This window comes from Colletotrichum gloeosporioides (assembly GCF_011800055.1).
Source record: "Colletotrichum gloeosporioides strain Lc1 chromosome Unknown consensus_91, whole genome shotgun sequence".
Taxonomy (NCBI): Eukaryota; Fungi; Ascomycota; class Sordariomycetes; order Glomerellales; family Glomerellaceae; genus Colletotrichum; species Colletotrichum gloeosporioides.
This window is the reverse complement of record NW_025544736.1, coordinates 332857-356330: the sequence shown is the minus strand read 5'-3', so window position 1 is coordinate 356330 and position 23474 is coordinate 332857. Positions and strand designations below refer to the sequence as shown.

The 23474-nt window shown below is 50.2% G+C and overlaps 6 protein-coding genes across 6 annotated transcripts; 4 read left to right on the top strand and 2 right to left on the bottom strand.

The window, feature by feature from the left end:
• Nucleotides 1–2036: 2036 nt before the first annotated feature.
• GCG54_00008260 (uncharacterized protein) lies at nt 2037–2861 on the top strand (the record flags this gene model as incomplete). The annotated part of the gene is made up of 1 exon (XM_045408228.1): nt 2037–2861. The coding sequence occupies one exon, from the start codon at nt 2037–2039 to the stop codon at nt 2859–2861; it is 825 nt and encodes a 274-aa protein (XP_045257962.1).
• Nucleotides 2862–3420: 559 nt separating this feature from the next.
• GCG54_00008259 (uncharacterized protein) lies at nt 3421–8924 on the bottom strand (the record flags this gene model as incomplete). The annotated part of the gene is made up of 6 exons (XM_045408227.1): nt 3421–3895; nt 3973–6873; nt 6925–7527; nt 7582–7786; nt 7838–8651; nt 8706–8924. The coding sequence occupies 6 exons, from the start codon at nt 8922–8924 to the stop codon at nt 3421–3423; spliced, it is 5217 nt and encodes a 1738-aa protein (XP_045257961.1).
• A 3880-nt stretch (nt 8925–12804) lies between these two features.
• On the top strand, nt 12805–14010 carry GCG54_00008258 (uncharacterized protein; the record flags this gene model as incomplete). Its single annotated transcript, XM_045408226.1, has 1 exon — nt 12805–14010. The coding sequence occupies one exon, from the start codon at nt 12805–12807 to the stop codon at nt 14008–14010; it is 1206 nt and encodes a 401-aa protein (XP_045257960.1).
• A 1368-nt stretch (nt 14011–15378) lies between these two features.
• Nucleotides 15379–16885, top strand: GCG54_00008257 (uncharacterized protein; the record flags this gene model as incomplete). The annotated part of the gene is made up of 8 exons (XM_045408225.1): nt 15379–15546; nt 15604–15631; nt 15688–15859; nt 15921–16057; nt 16125–16179; nt 16241–16306; nt 16364–16493; nt 16553–16885. 8 exons carry the CDS (start codon nt 15379–15381, stop codon nt 16883–16885), a joined length of 1089 nt encoding a protein of 362 aa, XP_045257959.1.
• Nucleotides 16886–19208: 2323 nt separating this feature from the next.
• Nucleotides 19209–21619, top strand: GCG54_00008256 (Laccase; the record flags this gene model as incomplete). Its single annotated transcript, XM_045408224.1, has 5 exons — nt 19209–19898; nt 19967–20033; nt 20139–20992; nt 21083–21124; nt 21185–21619. The coding sequence occupies 5 exons, from the start codon at nt 19209–19211 to the stop codon at nt 21617–21619; spliced, it is 2088 nt and encodes a 695-aa protein (XP_045257958.1).
• Nucleotides 21620–21985: 366 nt separating this feature from the next.
• On the bottom strand, nt 21986–23284 carry GCG54_00008255 (uncharacterized protein; the record flags this gene model as incomplete). The annotated part of the gene is made up of 1 exon (XM_045408223.1): nt 21986–23284. The coding sequence occupies one exon, from the start codon at nt 23282–23284 to the stop codon at nt 21986–21988; it is 1299 nt and encodes a 432-aa protein (XP_045257957.1).
• Between the last annotated feature and the right edge of the window lie 190 nt (nt 23285–23474).

The following is a 23474-nucleotide window of genomic DNA, read 5'->3' as shown; positions in this document are numbered from 1 at the left end:
AGCGCAGGATGGGCAGGAAAGGCCCAGGTAAGTACTCACCATTTTGAAAATGATGAAGCTCGGTCGATGGAGGACAAGTACCGGGGTTGGCTGACTGGGCAACTTAGCGAATGCGACAAATTCGTGTGAAAATGGTTGTTGAATGTTGTGTTGAAATGGTACAGAGTACTGGGTAAATGGCTGGCTTTTATCAGGAGTGGCTTGCTCGAATTGCAAGCCTTGATGATTCTCTGAAGCCGAGTCTTAAGATTAAATCTGGAACTTTCTCCACGAGGTCACGAATGTAGATTTGGGCCATCTTAGTACAAAAGTTCCAGGGCTGCTGTGATTGGCTGCGTCGTAAAAGTCCATCGGAGTGTTTCGCCGCTATCCTAGGCCCGTAAAGCAAGGCGGGGCCATGATGTGTCTTGTCATGACGGAGGGACACACCATGAGAGTTCCAAATGTACGGCGGCCTCCGTTTTGATGCTTGGCTCGAAGAGGACCTACTTCTTCAAGAACCTTTAATTAAAGTGTCACGGCATGTCCGATTCCCATTTGTCGGCAACTGCTTGTTCTTAGCCGGAACAATCATGCGACGCAGGTTCGAAGCTTGAAGGCCGAAGATAATGTCGCTGACCTTGAAAATGCCCCACGAAATATATGATGAAATATATGATCGGCCCAGAAATTCATCTACTGAGTTCTTCAAAGATTTAAACAAGAGCGAATGTTAGTTTGCATGCCCCAGAAAATGGTGAAGAACCACATGAAAGGAGGTTCCCGAATGTGTCCTTCAGCGAATGGGATCCGCTTCTTCGTATCCAATAATTATAGTCTATGTCACCTTGAACCGAATTTTATGTCGAGATGGTTTCACATCTCCAGGGTTCGCCAAATCCCAGCTTACCTACATTTGTTAAAGGTAAGGTGGACTGTCCTATGTCCCCAGATGGTCCCGTTCAGGAAGGAGACATGTTTGAGTGTTTGCTCTCTGGGGCTAACGACGACATTCCCTCCTGTTATTCTCTTTTGGCCAGCGAATCCTAAATGAGAAGAAGGTTTATTATCAGCTTTTTGGCGCCTGTATCATGGATCTGGAAGGCGATAAAAAGACATGCTCTAATCTCGCAGAAATAACAGAAGTTATAACTACTTAATTCACTAAACACAGGGAGTCTCTCTTCAATTTGGTATTATTTAACCCAAGTCTGTTCCTCGGATGGCGGAATTTGTGACGGAAACTTCACAGCGAAATACACTAAGAAAGGCAGGCATACGCATGTCAACGCCCAGGTGCGAAGGGCCGTCCGCAGTTCCCGAGGTTGAAAGTTGGAGTTTCTGGTAAACTACAGGCGCAGCCGGCGAGGCGTCCAAGGAATCGCCCTATAACATCCTGGACAAGTGTGAAATGCTTCGCACTAATGAATGTCGCAGGCTTCTACTGTTGAGTGTGCGCAGACGCTAGTCAAAAACGCCCTGCCGCAGCACATGCTAAGCCTGCAATTCGGTGCAGATGCGCTGGTGGTGTATTCCCAGACAGGCAGACGCGCGAAGATCAAGTAGCTCGCTGCAGCCCATGCACGTGGCACCCAGGCTGGCCAAGAGGTGGTCGACGACCAGGTCAGGGTCTGACGTCGGCTTAGATTTTCAATCCCTGCGCCACCGACCTCATTTTTTCATCAGTGCGGCGTCCAGTGGTCGCCAATAGGCGGTTGCCGCTGTCTCACCTACCGAGTGACTTTGTATATCTCTTTAAGGATTAGTGACTGGTGGCGCTTGGCGCCCCCAGCGTATTTGCCAAACTGGGAATAGCCTCTCCTATCACTGGGAACGTCTCTGACGCCCAAACCTGCTATATAATTCTTGCCAAGAGACCTTCAAATTCACATCCATCTAGTTGAAGTCACTTCAACAAATCCAACACCGCTTCAAAACTCATTAACGTCAGGCGATAGGCTCGCCCAAATTCATCCTGAAAAACGTCAAGTTACTCATTCGATTAGAACACGATAATTGAGGCGTGCTGTTCACATCATCTTTGTACCCTCTTAATCATGAGCTCAGTGTCGTCTGGAAGCTCCGACTACGGTGACGCGCCTCCTGGTTATAAGGAGTCGCTCGCCTCGGGAACTTTCGTATCACCCAGCGACAGTGGTATCATCAGCCAACTTGACATCCAAGCCATTGGCTATGACACGAATCAGGCCCTCACGGGCAACGTGTTGGAAAACATCTCCGTCTACCGTGTTGGCTCTGGCGAGCTAGAGTACACATCCATCCGGCTCAAGAAGAACTCCAACTCCTGCGCGCTCGTCTGTGGTGCCGACTCTAGCCAGACACCTCTAATATCAACCATTTACCGTTGGGGCCCGGGTCGGCGTCCCAGAATGAGGATACTATCCCCGGGAGCTGCTGCCACAGTAGAAGAGGCAATCGAATCAGACCATCTCGTGTGCGAGGTGGTCGAGGTCAAAAGTCGCAACATGATGTCGCGTACGCAGGAACTGAAGACTTCGTTTGGCACGTTTGAGTGGCGCTATGGTGGGCGCGACGAGCGCAAAGAAGCCTTCGGAGCATCCTCACTTCTAGTCTTGGAACGGACCGACGATGCCGCCCCGGCCTTGGGCAGCAATGGCAAGGTGGGCAAGCACGGCGTTCCGATTGCTCAGCTCGTGCGGAACGCGGATCTCCGTACTCCCGGCACCAGTCGCTGGATGGGCGGCAATGGCGGCCGGTTGATCATGAATCTTGGGATGTGGACGGATGACAAGAAAACGAGAATCAAGGACGCCGAAGCTTTCATCGTCGCCAGCTGTATCCTCATGCTCAAGCGTGAGGCCGATCGGTTCAAGGACAATACGGTTGCTGCTGTGGTTTGAGCCAGACAAGCCAACAACACAATGGCAAATCAAATACGACGCAGAGACACAGGTATTTGATCAGCGCGGAGATATGTTCATGATATTGAATACGAATGAGTGTTAGGGCCAGATGAAGAGCAAATTGACCATGCGCTTAGAGCTGCGCCAATCTTGACGCATAAGACGAATTAAAGAGCGAAATACACATTTATACAAGATAACGTGCGGTAACTGAATACGGAGGCTTACTTCAAAGTTCGCCATGTGAAATTGAGGAGCCCGTGCAGTAAACGTACTGAACTTCAATTTCAACATCTAGATAGTTGGTTTTGAAAACTGGCCTAAAACTTGCCAAGTCGAAAAAAGAACCGCGGCCAGGTTCGTTGATAACTGTATCGAGACGCAGGGAATAGCTATCCCAATTGGGAAGCGGATAGCTCAAACCGACAAGATCGTCGATGGGACACCTGGATGGAATGGTAAACTCAAAAGCTGTGCGTTCATGAGGTTCAAACGCTTCCCCTTTTATTTAGTCATCAATATGGCACCACTATGGTAGGGTCGACTTGCAGAAGTCTCATCTCACTACTAAAACATGCTTCCGCCACCACGGGAGCAAGTTGATGAGATGCCACAAGACAAAAAGCACAGTCGTCAGTCTTTTCGCTTGTCCAAGGCCCCATCTTTGGTCCAAACACCGATAATATGTATCATTCTCTGGAACGCCCACAGTGCAGATGTAGCAATCTAGGACTGATGGCGTTCTAGGGGTGATCGTGTCTGTTGATGATAGCTGACTGTCTGTTTCTCCAATACGAAAGTCCTCTGGTGGCAAGTCGCCTTTCTTTGCGGTTTCAAGCAGAAGCAAAGTCTCGACAAGCTTGCGTCTTCTGGCCAGCAATAGAAGTGTCCGGCCAAAGCAATTCCGAGAGTCGATGTCGACATAGTACGTGGCTAAGAGCGCAGAGTCCTCACGACCGCAATGGGCCCTCTTTCGGCCGCCCAACCTGCACGTTAACGTCTGCTCCGTTTTGGAAGACCATTTGGATGATCTTTAAAATCCAGCGAGCTGAAGGAGCGTGTCTTGCGGTGCTCTGAAAGCGAAGCGACCTGAAGGGCACTGCCGTACTCGTATCCCTTCGCATTATCGTCTGCATTATGATTCAGAAGGATCTCAACAGTCTCCTTATGGTCTAGATGGGATGTGTCGTCGGGAGACCTATGGAGAGTTTCACAGAGCTGTTCAATCTCCTTGCACATAATGCCGATTGTGTCAAGTATTGCCGCCAAAACTCTGCGGCCGCACTTCGGATTATGAGCTGCGGCCACAATCACCTCTCTGGTGATCCGGATGTCGTTTCTACGCTTCTTAAGAAGTAACGACATAATTTTGTCGCCGCAGCCGCTATTTCCAGCCGCAAGACTAACAATTCTGTCTGAGACGGGAACTTCGCCTTCGTACCATTCTAGAAAAACTTCCAGAATTCTGTTGCCGCACCATGAATTTCGAACGGCAATTTTGACTGCCTCTTCGGTGATTCGAATCGTGTCTCCTCGTTCTTCGAGAAGGGTCCTTATGACTTTGTAGGACGAAGGAGTCGCGCCTGCAAGTTCGAGAGCCTTTTCGGGGACAGGGATGCGGCTACCTCGTACTGTGAAAAGCACTGCCATGACTTTGTGGCTCGCATTCCAGTTTCGGATCGCCGCTTTGACAACATTCTCTGTGATCCGAATGCTATCCCCGCGCCAGGAAAGCAGTACGGCCATCACTTGATTGCCAATACGATTAGCAGCTGCGGCTTGGAGAACCTTGTTGGTGATGGGAATGTCGTCTCCACATCTGTCAATGAGTAATGTGATGAACCGAAGGCCGTAAATACCATTTCCAGCTGCAGCACTGACGACGTCTTCAGTCAGTCGAACCTTTTCCATCCTATGATCAAGCAGAAACTGCAGCAGCCCGTCTTCTTGTTCTGTTATCCCGTTCTCCTGTTCAGCGGCTTGCAGAAGAATATTTTCGCTGACCTGAAACTCAAATTTCTCTTGCTTCCTGATGATAATCATTGTGTTTTCGGCGTGAGAACACGATTGTATGATCTCATCCGTGATGTGAATCTCATCCCCGCGCTTGTCAAGGATCAGCTTTAACATGTCTGGCTCACTTTGTACCGCCATTCTGATGAACTTCTCGCTCATGTGGATCTCGTGTGCGTGCACTTCGAGCAGAATTTCCATTATCCAATTGCCACGGTGTTCATTTTCAAACACGGCCTCCAAAACGTCTTCAGTGATGCGAATTCCTTCTCCGTACTCGTTTAGAAGCACACGCATCACGTCCTCGCCACACCAGCCGTTTTTCGCGGCAGCCATGACGATTCCGTTCGTGACCTTTATCTCATCGCCGTACAGGTCAATGAATTTGCGTAGTGTGGCATCATTGAAATTGTTCACGATAAGCTCCATCATCTTGTCGGAAATTTCAGGCTTTACCTCGATTCTATCGAGTAGCAGCGCCATCAATTCATCTCTGTCATCCATGTTGCTTACTATGGCATCGAAAAGCTCCCCAGTGATCTGGATATCATCCTCGCAGACATCAAGGAGTATTCCCATTACGTCTCTAGTGCATGCTGGTTGGGGGGCAATAGATAGTATGAAGTCTTCAGTGATATGAATCTGGTCCCTTCGTACCTCGAGGAGAAACGATAAAACAGGTCTGAAGAAGCCTCGCAGACAATATTGAGATCTTCGGATTGCAGACAAGATCAGATCTGCGGAAATTTCGATCTCGTCTCCTCGCAGATCTAATAGTATCTTCACCACTTCCGCACCACTCCGAATGGCAGCTCTGACGATATTCGGAGTGATCCTGATTTGACTCTTGTGTTGGTTGAGGAGGAGTGAGGTGATTTCCACGGCCTTGCCACGATTATTGACTCCAGCCCTGACGACGTCAGCAGTGATGTTGATTTCGTGACCTCGTTTCTGTAGAAGATGCGATAGGATTATGTCGCCGCAATATGCATTTGAAGCTGCAGCTTTGACAACCTCTGGCGTGATTCGAATATCTGCCGCAAACCTTTCTAGGAGCAATGACAATATACGAACCCCGTTCTCTTTATTTCTCGCCGCCACTTCAATATGCTTCATAGTCAGATTGAAGGGGATGTCGGCTTCAAATTGCCACTGGAGGACTTTAATACTGCCGTAACGTATTACAAGGTCCTCCGGTGCGGCGCCATCTAAGCTCTTGGGCTTAGCTTTGGCCAGCTCTTGCCAACGTCCCGGGCTGAGAATTCCCGACAAATCAAACATAGATATGACCAGCAAGACAGATGGCGGATAGGACCAGACGGCTTTGAACTTATGTACCTTATCCCAATACATGTTCAGGCTCCAATCCTCGTATGAAATCCGATCATGCCAACGAGAGAATGGCGAATGTGGGTCTTGATCCCCGGCAAAGAAATTGCCCAAGATCAAGCACAAACGTGATTGTCTTTCTTCATGATCCGCTTGCTTTGCATGGTCTGCCCAAAAGTAGACCGAGTATTCCAAGACCGGTGCCATAGGAGTAAGTATGGAAGGGGTGTCGGCGAGATTGACGATGCATTGCTCAGCCGCAAGTGCGTGTGCAGTTGTAATTTGATATGCGAATTGACCCTCGAGAAACTCTCTAACTGATAAGTGAGAGAATCGAAAGGCGTCCATTGTTTCATCGAAAAGGACCATATTGTTGCATAATTCCAAAAGCTGGTCTGCTGTGATGGTGGGGGTGGATCCGTTTTTGGCTCTGGACACCATTGCGAGGAAGACGTCGGATTTGAATTGCTGCTGAGCACAAAGTAGCCAAATGAAGACGTTCTTGGCCAATTCTCTGTCCGCAGTGGCATCTCGCTTTTCAATTTTATCGAGGATCTCTTGGTAAAGACCTTCCAGCGTTCGCGGCATCTTGACGAGCCTCTCCTCGATGGCAGCGTCGGTAGCCTGGCGGCAAAGCTCTTGAATGTGTAGGCTGGCCCAACGGAACCTAGAGTTGTAAGTCTTATACCCAAGATAATAGTTCGAAGTTACGACCTACATTCCATGAGCATTAGAGATGAGTTCAAAAATGATCTTGTCCCGAAGTTCCTCCTTTCTCAAGCTTCCTCGCAGGAGAGACCCCTTGCTGACAAGACGACTTGTCTCCGACCGCACAAAGATTTCGATATCCTCAGAGTTGCGCTCTGAAGAAAGGTACAGGTTTCTGTAGTCATTTAGCTCATTGACGATGTCTCTATCGTCTCGGCTGGAGACGAAGACCTTTATGATAGTCGGTGTTTCAAGAAGAGACACGAGAAGGTCCAAAAGATTGTGTCGAGTTTCTCTGTGGCACTCGTCCAGCGCGTCAATAATCAATGTGATTGTCTGGCCTCGATAGCTATCAAGAAGCTTGTGGATAAGCTCTTTGCTTTGATCTAGTGTGAGAGACTGAGAGGCAAAAGCACTTTCTTCGAACCTTCTGTACGCCTCGACTGCCGCATCCAGAAGATCCGCGCCGGGCTGGGGCATTGCCAGTTGTCTTGCAATACTAGCTACTATGCTGGTGGGACTGGAACGCCCGGGCTCGGCCGGATTTCGAGAGCAGTAGAAATACACCGTCGCTGTTGAAGACGATTGTAAAGCATCTTCAACAACAATTGACCTGTGTTTCCTATGTGAGATCTGGTCATCTTTTGGATAATGGGCCTCAACCTACGTCAGCTTGCTCTTGCCGGAGCCTGGAATGCCGTGCAGCCATAAAATGGATGACGCCTCAGAGCTCTTCCATGACTGAAAGACGTCGTCCTCGAGAAGCCACCTGCCTGTTCCCTCTAGAACCTCACTCTTGTTCAGTGTGTGATGCTGCTTGTATGGTTCTTTCGATATCCAAGTCAAGATCTCGTTAACACGCTGGGTTGTGACTGAACTTGATTAGCCTGAGCTAGAGTATGCACCATTTATTATTTACTCACAATCGATTCTAGAGTTCCCTGGCGAATCAGTTTGGATGTACAACTCGAGAAGCGCCTTCATTGACGAGGCCGCCGTAGCAGCCGCGAACGTCTGCCATTTCTTGTTCTTGTGGCTATCGGCATAGTCGCAAACCCCCTTAATGACGAGGCATGGCACCTCGTCCCAAGCCCCCGCGGCCTCCATCTCGAATGCAATGAGGTCATACCTCTGAGCGATTTCGTCACGATGCGCGCCTGACTTCATCACGGTGTTACCCGATCCGACGCTACCAATGAGTATGTGCGGCTTCTGGGCCTCTGCGGTATTGCCCTCACGCTCTAGTTCCTTTTTGACTTCGAGACTCTCCCTGACAACGAGAGGATTTCTGTCGCATTCAAGCTCGATGCATGATGCATCCGGGGCAGTGTCGCAAATCCACGTATCGTCACAGCCACAGTCAGCATCGTCTCGGTGTCTATGCTCATACTTGGGACTGAAGAGTCTGTCTTGGGCTGCTCCAGGGTAGGGGTACCGAGTGCGCTTCCGTCCGGCATAGGCGGCGGTCCGCTGGATACCAGTAAGGATCTCAGCTGTACGTCGCTCAAGGCGCTCGAAAGTCCGGTCGGTCTCAAGCGAGGCCAGAAGCGAGCGAATATCCTTGTTAGGTCGACCGAGGCTATCGCTAAGTGTGTCTTTTGTCGCAAAACGGTAAGGATTTTGCCGGCCAAAATCATATTGAACCACCGTCTTGCTAATAATAACGTCTCCCAGTAAGAGCTCCTTCTCGGTCCCTGGACTGGGAACTCCGCCGCAGATGCCCACTAGGAAGGCTAGCTTGAGCTCAGTGTAGCTCGAACGAAAGCTTGCCATAGCAGATGCCGAGCTTACTGTCCCCATACTAGCAAGCAGAGCCATAACAACGTTGTATTTGCCTATCCTGCCGGTAGTGTATCTGTTCGGATCTCCGCGAGCTCTTCCGAACTTGTCGCCATCCTCGTCAAAAAATTCGTCAAAGGCCAGAGTGACAGCATTGTACTCAAGGGGCAGCGCGCACAACACAGCAATTCGAAAATCTTCGCGACGTCGAGGTCGCTGATCGGCAGCCATCGTGATGACGACCAGGCTGCTGGCAACGTAGCCCGCTCAATTGCAAACGTCAGAATAATCTCGCAGTGGTTGAAAGAGAAATTATCAAGTGAGATGCTGGAGGAACGTCGGATTTGTGAACCAGTGTCTAAGGCACCGATGGGGAGGGGGTGGTCTCTCGACCACTCGCAAATCTGCCTCGGGAGCAGGCTGTGGTACACGTGTTTGACATTGTAATGGGGCGGGCGTTATTGAGTGGGGGAGAACAGGCTGCGCCCTTTACCTGCAGGTATTCCCACAAGTTCATTGGCATCAATGTGACGAGTTGCTAAACCATGACTCTTTGAGGGTTTCCGATTGGTTACTTTAAGGTGTGCCAAGGAATGTGTCCTGCGTCCTCCGACATGGGTTTTCAGCCTGCTTCTTCGTGCAGCCGGAGAGAGCTGGAGTGATTTCCGTTTTCAACTGTCTTTGCTACGCCCATTTCGTTTCCCGGTGATGCCGCGACCGCTGGTCCTGCTATGCGCCTGGCGGCGGTTTTTCGACTGGCAGAGAATATCTTCGGCCAAAATAAATCGAAAGAGCCTGATTCATCGACTTGTTTCTCCTCGGACTCTTCTAGAGAACGGGGCTTCCCAAATCTGCGAGTACCGTTGAACTGTCCCTTACCGAGACAATCTATTTAAGTTGGCTCTGTCAATTGATGGATAGCATCCCAATCGTGATTTTCTCTGATTTTCGTGTCTTATTCGGCAACCATATCGATCTTGCTGTCGCCGGTGGCGTGTGTGAGTATCTATGCGCAACGCCGAAAATACTCTAAAATGGAGGCCAACCCTCCTTGTCCGTTGCGACAATAAAATTCGTCAGCAACGGCCTCTACCACTTCCGTTCGCCCACTAATATCAATCTACTGCGGTGAATCCACGTCTCATAAACGGCAGCTTCGCAACGTTAGCGTGTAGATACAACGGAGCTCAGATTTCGCCAAACTGGCCCACCTATGGCGCGGAACACTCTGAAACCGCCGCAGCGCTGCCCTTTGAGCATCTTTGTTCGTGTGTGTATTATTTGCGCTATAAAGCCGCTGCATTTGAATGGCAAATTCCATTTGACATTCACCATTCTAATTGGCAAACGCCATGTGAATAAGACAAACTGAATTTGCGAACGCCGTGTGCGAAATGACTAAACCTCGTGCAAAGTCGTCATGTACCCGGTTACAACTCGCGATATGAGTGCCTACCCAACAGAAACAACCATATTTGATTGTTTTCAAGAATAAGTCGAGTAAGGGCTTCATGATAACTAAGGCTCGTATGCAAATTCAATCATCAGCACGAAAAGAATGTGAAATCGTTCGAGCTAGTCTGTAGCAATATCAGTCCACATGACTAGGCGTCGATGGCGCTCCACCTGCAAGCAACTGGTCAGCATGTCTGTTTGTTGGCCCGGCAAGACAGAAGTTCCATGTATTTTTGCGGTCGCATCCACATGTCAGTATTGTCCTGGCTGTTTACTTAGCCTGCTGCCTAGGTTGGAGGAACCTTTGAGCGTACTGCGCAACTGCGCAACTGACAGGCAGGCAAGGGCGATGGAGCGCGCCGTGGAGTCCAGGCAATGTGAAAATACTAAGACATAGATCGTAATAGGCTTCATTGTGACTGATTTGAGTTACCTCCACTAGCTTGCTTCCGGGTGTATATTTTATCGAGAGCAGAGCCAAGTACTAGGTAATTAACGCAAGTTATCAGACACATCCCCCATCTCAAACAAACAAGCCGCAGAAAAAGCGCAAAGGCTGTAGACAGTGCAAATTTCGGATATATAGCTTTGTTGTTGCTCCAAGCTACATCTAATGCCATCATCCTCTACTAAAGCGTCATCAACTCATCTCTAGCTTCAGCAGACAGGAAACAAGCATATGCCTTTTGCTCGTTATATGGTGAGTCATATTTCCAAGGTCTGCCTATGCTGTGGAACAAAAAGTAAGCATCAGCATTAGGGGGGTTGTTCCTAAATTTCTTATTAATGGATTTATGGTGCCGGGCGTGAAAATGGTTGCGATAGGTTTCCTTTTCTTGGAAAAATGTCCGCTAAATTAGCAGAGAAACTGGCCAATATTGTATGGTGGCGATCAGCCTTTACGTCAACCTTAAGCGTAGCTGCTGCAGAGCCCTCACAACTGGTATTAGATGAATATGACGTCTTTTTTCTTTTCGTTTTCTTCTCCTTCTTACAGCTGTACACCGCCTGCCTCCTGATATTAAGCTGTGGCTTACATTTAGCCCTTGAGGAACAGAATACAGCTCTCGCAAATAGAATGGTCGTATGTGTTAGTGAGTAGAATATAAGTTAGGTCGAAGGCCGTTGAACGTTAAATAATCGTATGGTTGATCCATCGTGATCAGATCCTTCTGTGGTTGTCTCTGCGGAGGGTTGGGTCCGTGCGTGATCTGTTTGAGTGGCTAATTACTGTGGCTAGGTAGACACTGGACTGTGGCTTGGGACAATGGCGAAAACAGACTCCAACCGGATAAGGAGCTCGGCAAACTTGACAGCTTGACAGCGCAGATAACATGCAGAAATTTCCGGGTCATCAGGCCATTGCCACGAGTAATTTTGCAGGTGCCGGGCCAGATGCAGTTTGCTTTCTTTTTCTTACTTGCATTGCCGTACAGACACACGTGTTTAGCGAGATCCCGAGGCTTTGGGAAGGCAACCACAATGATTTTAACCAACCTATCACCGACTGTGCACAATTTCAGGTACCAACCTGGCCTCCCGCTGTATTTATGTCCTCAGAAAGGTCATTAAGCGGCTCGTATGTTTGAGGTGAACAAGCGGCCCGAAGATTTCAATACCACATCTTGTAGTTAAGTTGGGACATGCGTGGTAAATTGAGTAGATTTAATCATGTCACTGCGCCAGTGAGTTATTTTCAATACCGTCAAACACCTCTGAACACTTTAAATCGGCATTTCTATAGAGAAATTGAAGAAGCAGTAACATTCCTTTTCATTCCATCAAATTGGACACATCTTCTGCTTCCACTTTAAGCAAACATTGATGAACGCATGGAGGAGGACTGAGCACCGACCCTGGACGATCAAATGGATCTTCCCACTTACTGCCAAGTTTCTTGCTTACCTTCACTTAGGTAAACCATGATCTCGACGCTTAAAATTACTGAGCTGGTCCCAGAGACATATTTATCGCAGACACGTTCCAACTCGAGACCGAGTATCCGGCAGAAGCCGTTGAAGAATTTCAGCGAGGGGGAGACAGACAACAAAACAAGCCCCCACATCTCGAACTCAATTGGGAGATCAAAGCGTTGATCTCTCCCGCGAACCCCAGAGGCAGACCCACGGACGCTTCACTCGCGTATGTACGTACATGAGTCGGGGAATGTGACAGCGGGAGCATCGACCCAAAACGGAGCGAAGTCCCAATCCCCCGCCGCCAGCCACCAGCGGCATTTGTCGTAAACTGGGATGGGTTTACCGTATTGGCCCTGGACTGTGGGCGGTGACAACAGTCGCAGGATCTGGGATTCATGGGCCTGGGCTCGAGCACGGATGGGCTTTCTGCGTTGGGGACAGCCCACCAGGAGTGCCACATTGCACATCCACTAGTGCCTGATATGTGAATGCACAAAGGGTTTACCCCAGGCGCTGAAGCCGTCGAGATGGCGGCGGCCCTTTCCAGTCAGGAACGTCTCATTACCAATGGCCGCCAGAGGTGGGCTTCGAGGGCGCATCGCGGGTAAGCATTACCCGCGATGAACATGGAACATTACTTGTATAAAGCCCAAGCGGCCCGGACGTCAAGCAGCAGCCGGGTATCGTAGTCACTCCTGTCATTATCAGCCGATTATTCCTGCCGAGAAACCGCAACCATGCTTCGCTCCAAGTTCCCTACCGCCCACCACTTTACGGTGTCCATTTTCGGAGCCCAGTACCACGCCGACTCACCTTCAGAGGAGAAGCTTGCTCTCATCAACCGATTCGACGGACTCATCAAGGGCGCTGCGATTCATGTCGAGGAGCTCGAGCAGAATGACCTCCCCTCCAAGGTCTGGATGAGCTACTGGGCCTCGCCTCAGGCCTTCAAGACATGGTGGGAGAGCCCGAAGACCGCCGCCTTCTGGTCCGCCCTCCCTGCCGATGCCGGATTCTGGAGAGAGACCGTCAGCATCCCCGCCACCCGTGGCATGTACGAGTCCAACAAGCCCCAAGCGTCCGGCTTCGGCCACTGCGGCGAGGCCATCCCCCTCACCGCGAAGACCGGCTACTGGGGTGCCTACCGCTCGCGCATGACCCCCGATTCCCCGGAAGACAAGTTCGAGTCTCCCCTGCCCGCCGTCCCTACACCGAGACCCCTCACCGATAAGATCCGGTCCGGCAGAGTCAGAGTTTCCAAGTTCCCCGACAACATCAACTTCGTCGTTGAGGGCCAGGACTACAGCTACATGAACGATAACGAGCGCGGACACTGGAACGAGAACTTCGACGGCCTGACCAAGCAATGGGTCACTAACGTCATGAACGCTGGCCCCGAAAAGGGCATGGTCAACGCCAGAGCTTGCCATGCTTTCGCCGGCGACAAGCAACCCGGAGCGACGAACGGCGCTGTCAACGGACACGCTACGAACGGAACGAATGGCGTGAACGGCACCAACGGTGTCAACGGTACCAACGGCCACACCAACGGCACTAACGGCGCCAACGGCCACACTAACGGCCCCTCCAACTCCATCTTCCCTGGTCTCGACTACATTCGCCAGGCCCAGATCCTCTTCTGGTTGGATCTCTCAAAGATGGAGTACATCGGTCGCTACGACAAGGTCCACGTCAAGCTCAGGAAGGACTTTTTCGCTGCGTATGGACCTGGTGGAGTTATGGAGGGCGGTGATTTGTTGCTCTGGGTTGACGTTGCAATCCTGAAGGGTGAGGAGATGGACGCTGAATATGTGGGCTGCTACGACGGTACAGGGTTCCTGGCGTACGACGATCACCCGGCATTCGCTAGCGAGGTGGTGGAGGCTTCGCAGCTCCCGTCCTTCTTCGACAAGCCCATTCCGTCCCAGCCTATTGAGTGGTAACCTGGTAATGTAATCCGATTAGATCTATGAAGATACGAAATTTTGATGCCTCCATTCACACTTCTTTGTGTTGAGAGATTGTTGCTGGCACAACGCGTCATAAACGGAGGGTTGATCCAATCTATGCAACTGCAACCATGTTCATCCGTACACGTAAGTTTCGACACGAAGACAAGAGCTTCCTTAACAGCACTTCCATGCTTCTGGCCAATCAGCTCCCGTGTATTATGGTCGAGCGAGTCAGTCCTGGTCAAAATAGAGTTCAGCGGCTGGCGGTGTATGTCAGAAGTTTAACAGGGGCCCCCAGCAAAGGACCCATCTCCCGGCTCCCCTCCCCGGGAGAGACCGTCTCCAGCTTTCTCCACTTTGGGTATTAAAACGACGCACTTGCCGGCCGGAGGAGTCCATGACTGGAAGGATGCAGAAATGAACAAATCCATGTTTTGCGAGAACCTACAAGGTTGCACGAATACCACAAAATTAGACGAAGAGGTCAGATCACTTGACAATCACTTCGAGTTGGGGAATGGAGTACGGAACACGGACGTCCCAGACTCGCGGTTCAACGGCCAACAAACATATCCAGAGTCCACCAACTCCAGAATGCATATTGTCATTGCGTGATCGCGTAATTAGGAATGCTACTCTTGTGCAGTATCTGCAGCGGAGCTCATCTTCTAAAATGATACCACAACCTTCCATGTTCCTTGCAGCGCCGCCACTGGCGGCAACGCATTCACGATCCGGAGGTCAGTGCGAACTGGACCCCCTGACGTGACACTTATTCGCTTGATCACTGTGAGATTTCACGGCATCGCCCTTTGGGCAAAATTTTCGCCGATCGCGTCGCTTAGAAGCCTCTTGCAAAGAGCTGTTGGGTGTCGAGTGTTCCCCAGACGAAAGAGAAAGGGAAAACAGGAAAGGGGTAATACTCGCCAACGGCCGATACATTCGCTGTGGACCCTGACATTGAGCTCCATCTTCCCTCAGGAACCCCCGGAACTGTCTCCGTAGGACTTCAAATTACCACCTCAGCCCACATTCATTTCGTATTGGATTGGCCCTGCCGTAGGCTGCCGCGATTCAGGAACCGGGTGCTTGGTCGATCGCAACTGCCGAATAGAATCTGAAGGCCAACCCGGAAGAGCGTCCGAGTTTTGCAACTGCAATTCAAAGACCTTGCATCGTCCCGATTTGGATTGTTTGGAGATTCCTCCTGCTTGTTGATAAACCTCCTTCATCAGTCGGACATTTCCCCTCCGCCTTGCGTTAGTCTTGGGCCGGACATTTTTAGACCTTGTTTACTCATCTTCTTCTTTGATTGTCGTGAGCAGGAAGACGGTCGCGACCGCACGCACAGCAGCCAACATGGGTTTGGTACCAGAGTCTCTATGGCCCACCGTCATTGAGATGTGGGTGGAATATGCCATCGGCATACTCGTCCTGTTTCTCCGCGTCTTCAGTCGGTGCAAGATGGTTGGCTGGAAATGGCAAGGCGACGATTATTTGGCGATTTCAGCCATTCTATTTTTTACAGTATGTCACGCGACACAGCGAGCGCGCGAAGCGGGACTTTGGCTGACATCCCCTTAGTTTGAGGTCATGATGTGCCAGATCATTGGTAATTGCGCTTCCCTCGTGACCACCTCGCAACTGCTCCTAACACTGTGACTTTAGTTGAAAAGGGGAGCATTACTGGCATGACAGATGCAGTTGCCCTCACATTGACTCCCGAAGAGTACAAGAGTCACGAGACCGGCGCTAAGTGGCTGTTCGCGGCGTGGTACATTTACGTCAGCTTGATCTGGAGTTTGAAGGGCATCATGCTGTTTTTCTTCTTCAGGGTCACGTAAGCAAGTTCCAATTTGGAAGAGGCTACAGAATATCGCAGTCGCTAACACCATGTGCAGCAAGTCTCTGCCCGAGGAACGCCTGGTCAAGGTGGTTTCTGTTATCACCGTTGCCGCATACTTGGCAACTCTTGCAGTCATCACCGGTCACTGCCGCCCAATTCACAGGCTTTGGCAGGTGTACCCCTACGCCGGAGGTAGGTGATAGCGTCCTAACCAGCCTTTTGGTCAATCAAATATGACAATACTAACACCGGCCCGAAGATGATTGTACCCAGAATAGGTCCAAGTACTACGCGCTGGTCACGACAAATGTCTTGTAAGATTGAGTGCTGCATCTCTGATATCCGTAGTTCATTGGCTAACTTCGTGTTCCAAAGCACCGATATTTTGATCATGTACATCCCGATCCCCCTGCTGTGGAGGTTGCAAACCACGTTGAAGAGGTAGGTTTTGCTGATTATTGCCAATCCTTTGGGGCGTGTGCTAACATAGCATACCAGGAAATTGTCTTTCGGTCTGATGTTCTGCGCCGGTTTCTTCATTGTCATCTGCACCCTTCTCCGCTGCATCATCTGCCTGCAGACGCCCGAGAGACTTGATCTGGGTCTGAACTGGTCGATCCGTGAAACCGTGAGAACTCCCCACATTGCACTTACTAGGGAGCGCTCTTCTAACATCTAGTCTCTCAGGTTATCGGTATCATCTGCACCAACGCGCCTTCGATCAAGCCTCTCTTCCCCAGCCGTCACAAGGGATCGACCGCGAACAGCCATACCCCCACCGGCCTCGTCACCTTCGGCGGTACCGGCTCGAACCACAAGCGATCGCGCTTGAGGGAAGACCACGAGAGAATTCCCGACGACGGATCGGTTGGTAGCCAGGAGCACATCGTGAAGCCGAAGGGGGGAAACCAGACCAGCGCGTTCGCTGACAACCGTAGCGACGATCGCAGCTTCGACGATCAAGCGAGGTATAATGGGGGCATTCAGGTTAAGAGCGAGTACAAGGTTGAGGTCCGGTAGATCGGTTGAACAGGGAAGAGCAATCCAACGTCTATGTTGGCCCTCGTCAAGAAAGACAGAGGCGCCCGCGTAAAGATGCGTCTACGGGCATGCCACGAAGAACAGACTATGCGCGAGCTCTGGAGCTCCGTTCTGTACCCGAGTGTTGATCCGGATCAACATCGTCCTCGGTGCATTTGTGTGCGAAATCATTAGAGGCTCACAGAGGATATACCCAGGCAATACCCAGGGGTCTGGAAGAGACTGCGAGTTTGATGAGAGATATGTAAACCACGAAGATAATGTACTATAGTTTAACAAAGTAATGTGGTTACCAACAAAAAGTTCCGCTGCCTTGCTTCCTGACGCCGAGTTCTCATGTTTCCACCTTATGTCTTCGATATCTCGACTTGATCATGGAATACTGCGTTTGCCCACTGAAGAAGCTTGACAGCTGGCACAGGCTGTAATCTGGCCATATACCTTGTTCTCTCCATTTTGCTGCTCGGTTCTGCCCCGTTTCCGCTAAGTCATTGATAGCCGACGAACCTCTTATCAGAAGAACTGACGGGACTGTGGGCCATTACGAAAATGGATTTTCCGCCAAGTCGCGGCCCTTGATTCAACCCACTTTATTGGCTAAACCGAAAACGGTTGCATTTCCGGGTTGACGAAACCTCTTCCGAACCCACATTTCGGTCTCGCCTCATCAATGCAAGCCTCGTATCAAGGTCCAAGGACTTTGCGGAGTACAGAGTAGCATTCTGAAGAACGCCTTGCAGTGATGTTGTATCCTGATTTGAATATCTGTACCTACGGATACAGCGCCTAAGCATGCAACACGGAGGCTGGTCTGTAGACTGGGGACTGGCAAAATTGGTATCCGTACAGAGTACATAAGGTGAGAATAATATTTTGATCTCATCCGTGCCCCCGGTCTTGTATCCTTCCCTCAGAATGTAACGGCTTTCCATCACATCACCAGTTCCAGGGTTGTTAGGTGCTCCTCTATCATCCACTCCAAGCGTAGCCAACTATTCTAATTTGATCGCGAATCCATTTGGCAGCACCTACTTCAGGCCCCATGCAACTGATCGTATCAAATGTCAGCGGGAATGCCATGGCCGCTGACTAACGATACCCTTCGTTGATGAAGATCAATGTGGGTATGCTGCGGAAATTTGATTCCCCGTAAAGACAGCAGGAGTCAGGAGGGGTTCTTCTACGAGATTCGTCAAGGACGGCTCGATGTCGCCGAAGCATAGCATATACAGAAAGTCTCTTGTCAACCTTGCCCGGTATGGGTAGCCCGCTGGCATAATCGCGGGAGAAGGAGACACTGAGACACATCGAACGATGTCTATCGGCCGAAACAACTGGTTGGACGTTTTGACAGGAAGTGGTGGCATGGAGAAGAACATGGAATGGCCTGCCTGATTGGCTGGAGGTCAATATGAGACGCTTGCGTGCCAGTTTTCAACGCTTGACACGGCAATCCCCCATCCCCGCCTCTGCCTTCCACGCTCCAGAACGAACACTATTGACTCAGGTTGAAACAAGCGCGGGCAGCTGAAAGATTTCAGCTGCTCAAATGCGCGCTTGGCTGAGAGTCGACCGTTCAACCCCTCACCTGCACCCGTAGATCATGGCGGTTGGCTGGCCGCATTCAGGCCAGTGGAAATACCGGCTCAAACCCTCTTCTGATGTTGTCTTATTGCGGCACGGAACGCCGCCCTTAATTGCTTGGCGCCCACGTGCCGGCCCGTCCCTTTTGCTGGACCGGTGGGAGTTGCCATGAGGCCCGAATTTCCACTCTCTGTGATTTTCATCCTGAATCAAGAGGATGCCCATGGCCACTGTTCGCGATGCTAGAGATTTTATACGGCCATCACAAAAGGTTTCAGACCCCATCTGACTGCATCGTATGAGCGAAGTCAATAATGTACCTCAATCAGGGCTCGGTAGGGTCTGAGGTCTTGATCTGCGTTTCGTCGCCATTTGCTCTCGCAATGGAATTTTGATGCGAATGAGAATTCCTTGGCAGCGACCCCTCGAAAGACGGTTTCGAATGTGATGAGAAGCGCCACCAAGTTCCAGCACAAGCCATTTCGATTTTGAGTTCGCCCTTTGCAAGCCTCAATTTGTCGTCTCCAGGACAAATTTTCCATACGTGAGAATTCATGATTCTGATTTTGTTGAAGTAGTCTAAAGTAGATCAATTAGATACGGTTTAAAATTGCTTGATTCCCCTTTTATATGAGCGTTTTCATGATGCACAGGCTGAGGAATAGGCTCTACTCCCTCTCACTTGGCAGTTTTTTGAGCTGCATGAAAATAGTCCAACATGTTGTCCCTTCGCCATGTCTGGATCATTGTCACTGATGTTGCCAACTCGCTCTTTGGATCGCCTTTCCTCGGCCAAGGACTCCAATACCCCATAGGAGCCAAGTTTGGCGCGTCTCGCCCCGGCATAGAGGCTGTCAAATCCGGAGGTCCCATCTTTAGGCCTCCTGGCAGCAATATCGATGACTTCTGGTGCGACTATTCTACAACTATGCCTGGCTTCGAGCATTGCGGTACGCCTGAAGACCAAAGCTGCTGGCTGCGCAACCCAACAACAGGCGAAGAATTCAACCTTTTGACCGACTACGAAGACATCAAACAAACACCTAAAGGTGTCACACGCGTTTACTATCTTAACGTTACTGACGGGCCCATCAACGCTAACGGACTGGACTTCCGCCAAGGAAAGCTCTTCAATGGCACCTTCCCTGGTCCGCTGATTGAGGCCTGCTGGGGAGACACCGTAATAATCCATGTGCGCAACCATCTCCAGTATAACGGTACCAGTATCCACTGGCACGGTCTCCGACAGTGGCAGACGATGCATATGGACGGCGTCAACGGCCTCACGCAGTGTCCAATTGCCCCCGGGTCCGAATTTATTTATAACTGGACGGCGATGCAGTACGGTAGCTCTTGGTATCACAGCCACTACTCCGTGCAGTATGCCGATGGATTGCAAGCCCCTATAGTAAGTTATCTACCTCATTCTTATGACGAACTTCGTTTTCTTAGACATGGTCGACTCACATTTGCCAGACCATCCATGGGCCAAGTTCCTATCCATATGATGTCGCCATCGAACCGATCACCATCACTGACTGGGGTACGTTAATAGAAGTTTCTCCTCTCAGCCTTCAGTCGACGATTACTCTTGCTACCTCTAGTTAACACCACCGCAAGAGGACAAGGGCTGACACTTGAACTGCAGCGAACAACAGCGCGTTCCAAAACATAGCCCCAAGTCGAGGTGGACGTGCAGATACCATGGACGTTCTTCTGAATGGAACGGGTGACATTACTCGATTTACGGGTGGTCAAACAATGAACACGGACACGATCCCACCTCGTTTTGAGCTTTCATTTGACGATGCTGCTCCCAATCCGATGACTGGGGCGAAGCGTTATCTCCTACGTCTAATCAACACCTCCTTCGGAAACTCTTTCATCTTTACAATTGACAACCACAATTTGACAGTGATAGAGGCCGACTTCGTCCCTGTTCACAATTTCAACACGACCTCGATCCTCGTCGCCATTGGCCAGAGGTACAACATCATCGTTGAGGCAACGCCGATTGTGAACGTTTCGAATCCCTCTGCCAATCCTATCCCCAAGGACGGCAACTTCTGGATCCGCACTTATGCCCCCCAAAACTCGGATGTTTTGGAGTCCTACTATCACGTGGATCAGAACACTTATATGAAGACTGGTGTTCTCCGGTACGACAAGACCAGCACCACTGATCCTACCACCACTGGATGGAACATCAGTGATACTGATTCAGATAAGTCCATCAATGATCAATTGAAACCCATCCTTCAGTGGTCAGTCCAGAAACCAGCAAACTGGGACAACTCACCGGAGGTATTCAACATTGTTCCAACGAAAGGCGAAGGACAATACGCCACGGCGTTCGTTGCTTTCCAACGGAACGGCACCACGGATGTAAGCCCGTTCCAAACGACGTACGGCAACCCCACCTTTTTGAATTTGGACAATGTAGGCGACGAGTGGCCGGCTGGCTGGTTTGTCGTGCCCGAGAACTACACTGACAACGACTGGGTAAGCGCGCATTTCTCGAGTCACAGAGTCAACAGTAACTCGTTGTCTGCAACCTCTCTGAATAACCATGTCGCTAATGATGATTCTCAGATTTTCCTGGTCATTGACAAGCCAAAACTTGGGCCCCATCCAGTAAGTATAAACCTAGATGCACCGTTTTGAATAGAATCATTAAGACTCACTCATCAACAGATCCATCTTCACGGCCATGACTTCGCCATCGTACAACAGAGCGACAACAGTTCTTTCGACATGAACAATTTCAATCAGAATCGACCCGACGTCAACTTTCCCCGCCGTGACGTAGTGTTGGTCACCAAAACCGGGCATGCGGTTATTGCATTCAAGGCTGACAACCCAGGCGTATGGCTGATGCACTGCCACATCGCAGGACACGCCTCTGGTGGCCTCTCCTTGCAGATTATGGAGCGGCAGAAAGCAGCTAACGGGATATGGCCTCCGGGAAATTCTGATGCTCTTAATGAAGCTCACAAACTTTGTGCCAGCTGGAACAGTTGGTCATATGACTGCAAGAACTTGTGGCCTGGAAACACGGGCAACTCTCAAAAAGCAGAATATCCTTCCTGCAAGGACTCCACCAACGTCCAGAACGATTCTGGGGTGTGAAGGCAACGCAATATTGCTAGTAGGATGAGGAGGAGGGTGTAATCTTGTGTCGTAGACCCGACTTGGACTATCAGGTTATGTGCCAAGGAAGTGAACTCTTGAGTGACTTTCTAGAGATCAGTCTTCTGACGAAAAGGCGTGGAGAGTCTACGCTCGTCGCCAGCGATGTGACGGATAACCTTAAAGAGACACCAAGAGAGCATTTCGATAGGAGTGATAAGAAATGCACCACATGTTATGTGCCAAAACACAAGGTTCAGGGAATTCATGTGACATGACAATCTGCCGTAATTCACTCCTCAATCAACGTTGGTATCGAATTCTAAAGTGACCAAAAGGACCAAAGATCCATGAGAGAGAAAGTTCTTACTCCACCTCGATAGTCACAGACTGATGTCCCAAAGTTTCATCAAAATGCATATCATATCCGTCAAAATCATGGCTGTCTTCATCCAGACAATTGAGACAAGTAATTACCACGGAAGCATATTTGTCCCCCATTCGAGCCGGCACCCGAGCCTTCGTCAGGCTCACCAGCTGATTCTTGATCTTCTTAGTTTGCTCAATATTGCCTGACTGGGACTTGAAATCGACCAGGCTCAACCCTAGTCCCATCCCTGGCACTCTTTTACTGCTGGCCTCGCCCGCATCGGAGTTGTATTCCACAAAACTGTCCCATAATCCAAGCTCAAGAAGACAAACCCCGAGGCTGTAGACATCATGTTGCATGATGTACGCTTCCTGGGCCTGGATGCCCTGGCGAGTCGGGTGCCTGTATAGGTTCCTGTCCCACGCATCGTCGCCAACCTTCAGCGTGTGGAAGTTCACATTGCGGAAAGAGTCGCAGCCAAGGAGGTATGCCGAGAATATCTCGCAAGACTTGTCGGAGCCGTGGTCGGGAAATATCAAGGTAGTTTCGGGGCGGATATTCTTGTGAACGAAGTCCAGGGTGTGGATGAAGCTAACCGCTCTAGCCAGCTGTTTCGCAATCTCGACAGCTCGAGTCAAGCTAAGACTGCGCTCCTGCAGCAAAAGGCTTCGTAAGCTGATAGGAGGTCTGCGCAAATCGGTGCCAGGTATCTGGGAGGCCAAGCTCATCGACGCAAGCTTTTTCGTCTCCGGGTTTCTACGCTTGACGACGCCTTTGCAGGGCAGAAGACCAAAGAGCTCTATGTCCTCTCGTTTGAGCTTCTTGGCGAGGGTCTCAGTGTCTGTTCTCAAACGAAGTAGGTCGTAACTACTGTCGCAAGTAATGGTGTCTACTGCATACAGCTTCTCGGAAGCCTTTCTGCGAATCAAAACCGTGCTAGAATATTTGATGGTCCAGGTGTTGGCCCAATCCAGACCATCTTCTGGAAGTGTGACATGCATCTCTTTGCTCCCTTCTCCCTTCACCATGCTTCGGATACTCTGTGCAGATGCTAGCGTATTGCTAGGTTTGCCTGCTTGCAAGAACATTGTTTCGCTTTCTGTGTCGCCGTGCTTGGACAACTCATCGTCGATCAACTTGTTTCCCATCCGAAGTATCAGATACCACGTTGGGTCAAAGATACTTTGCCATTGTTGAAGCTGCGTAATTGAGTTGTCGATGGCCTCTCGAATTCGTGTATACTTCCACCTCTTGACTGACGAGTTGGGTCCGGTTCTAACGACGGAGTCGAGCATTGAAATAGCCAAGAGTAACTTGCTTTTGAGAACCTCTAAGACGTCGAGATGAATTCGACAAGTATCCTCTTCTAGTGATTGGGCGATTCTCTTCACAAACTCGACTTGAACTGCAGTTTTGCTCCAGATAGCTTCCACAACGAGCAGTTTCGATTGAACAGCCTCAGTGGCACCTCTGATATCGCGATAG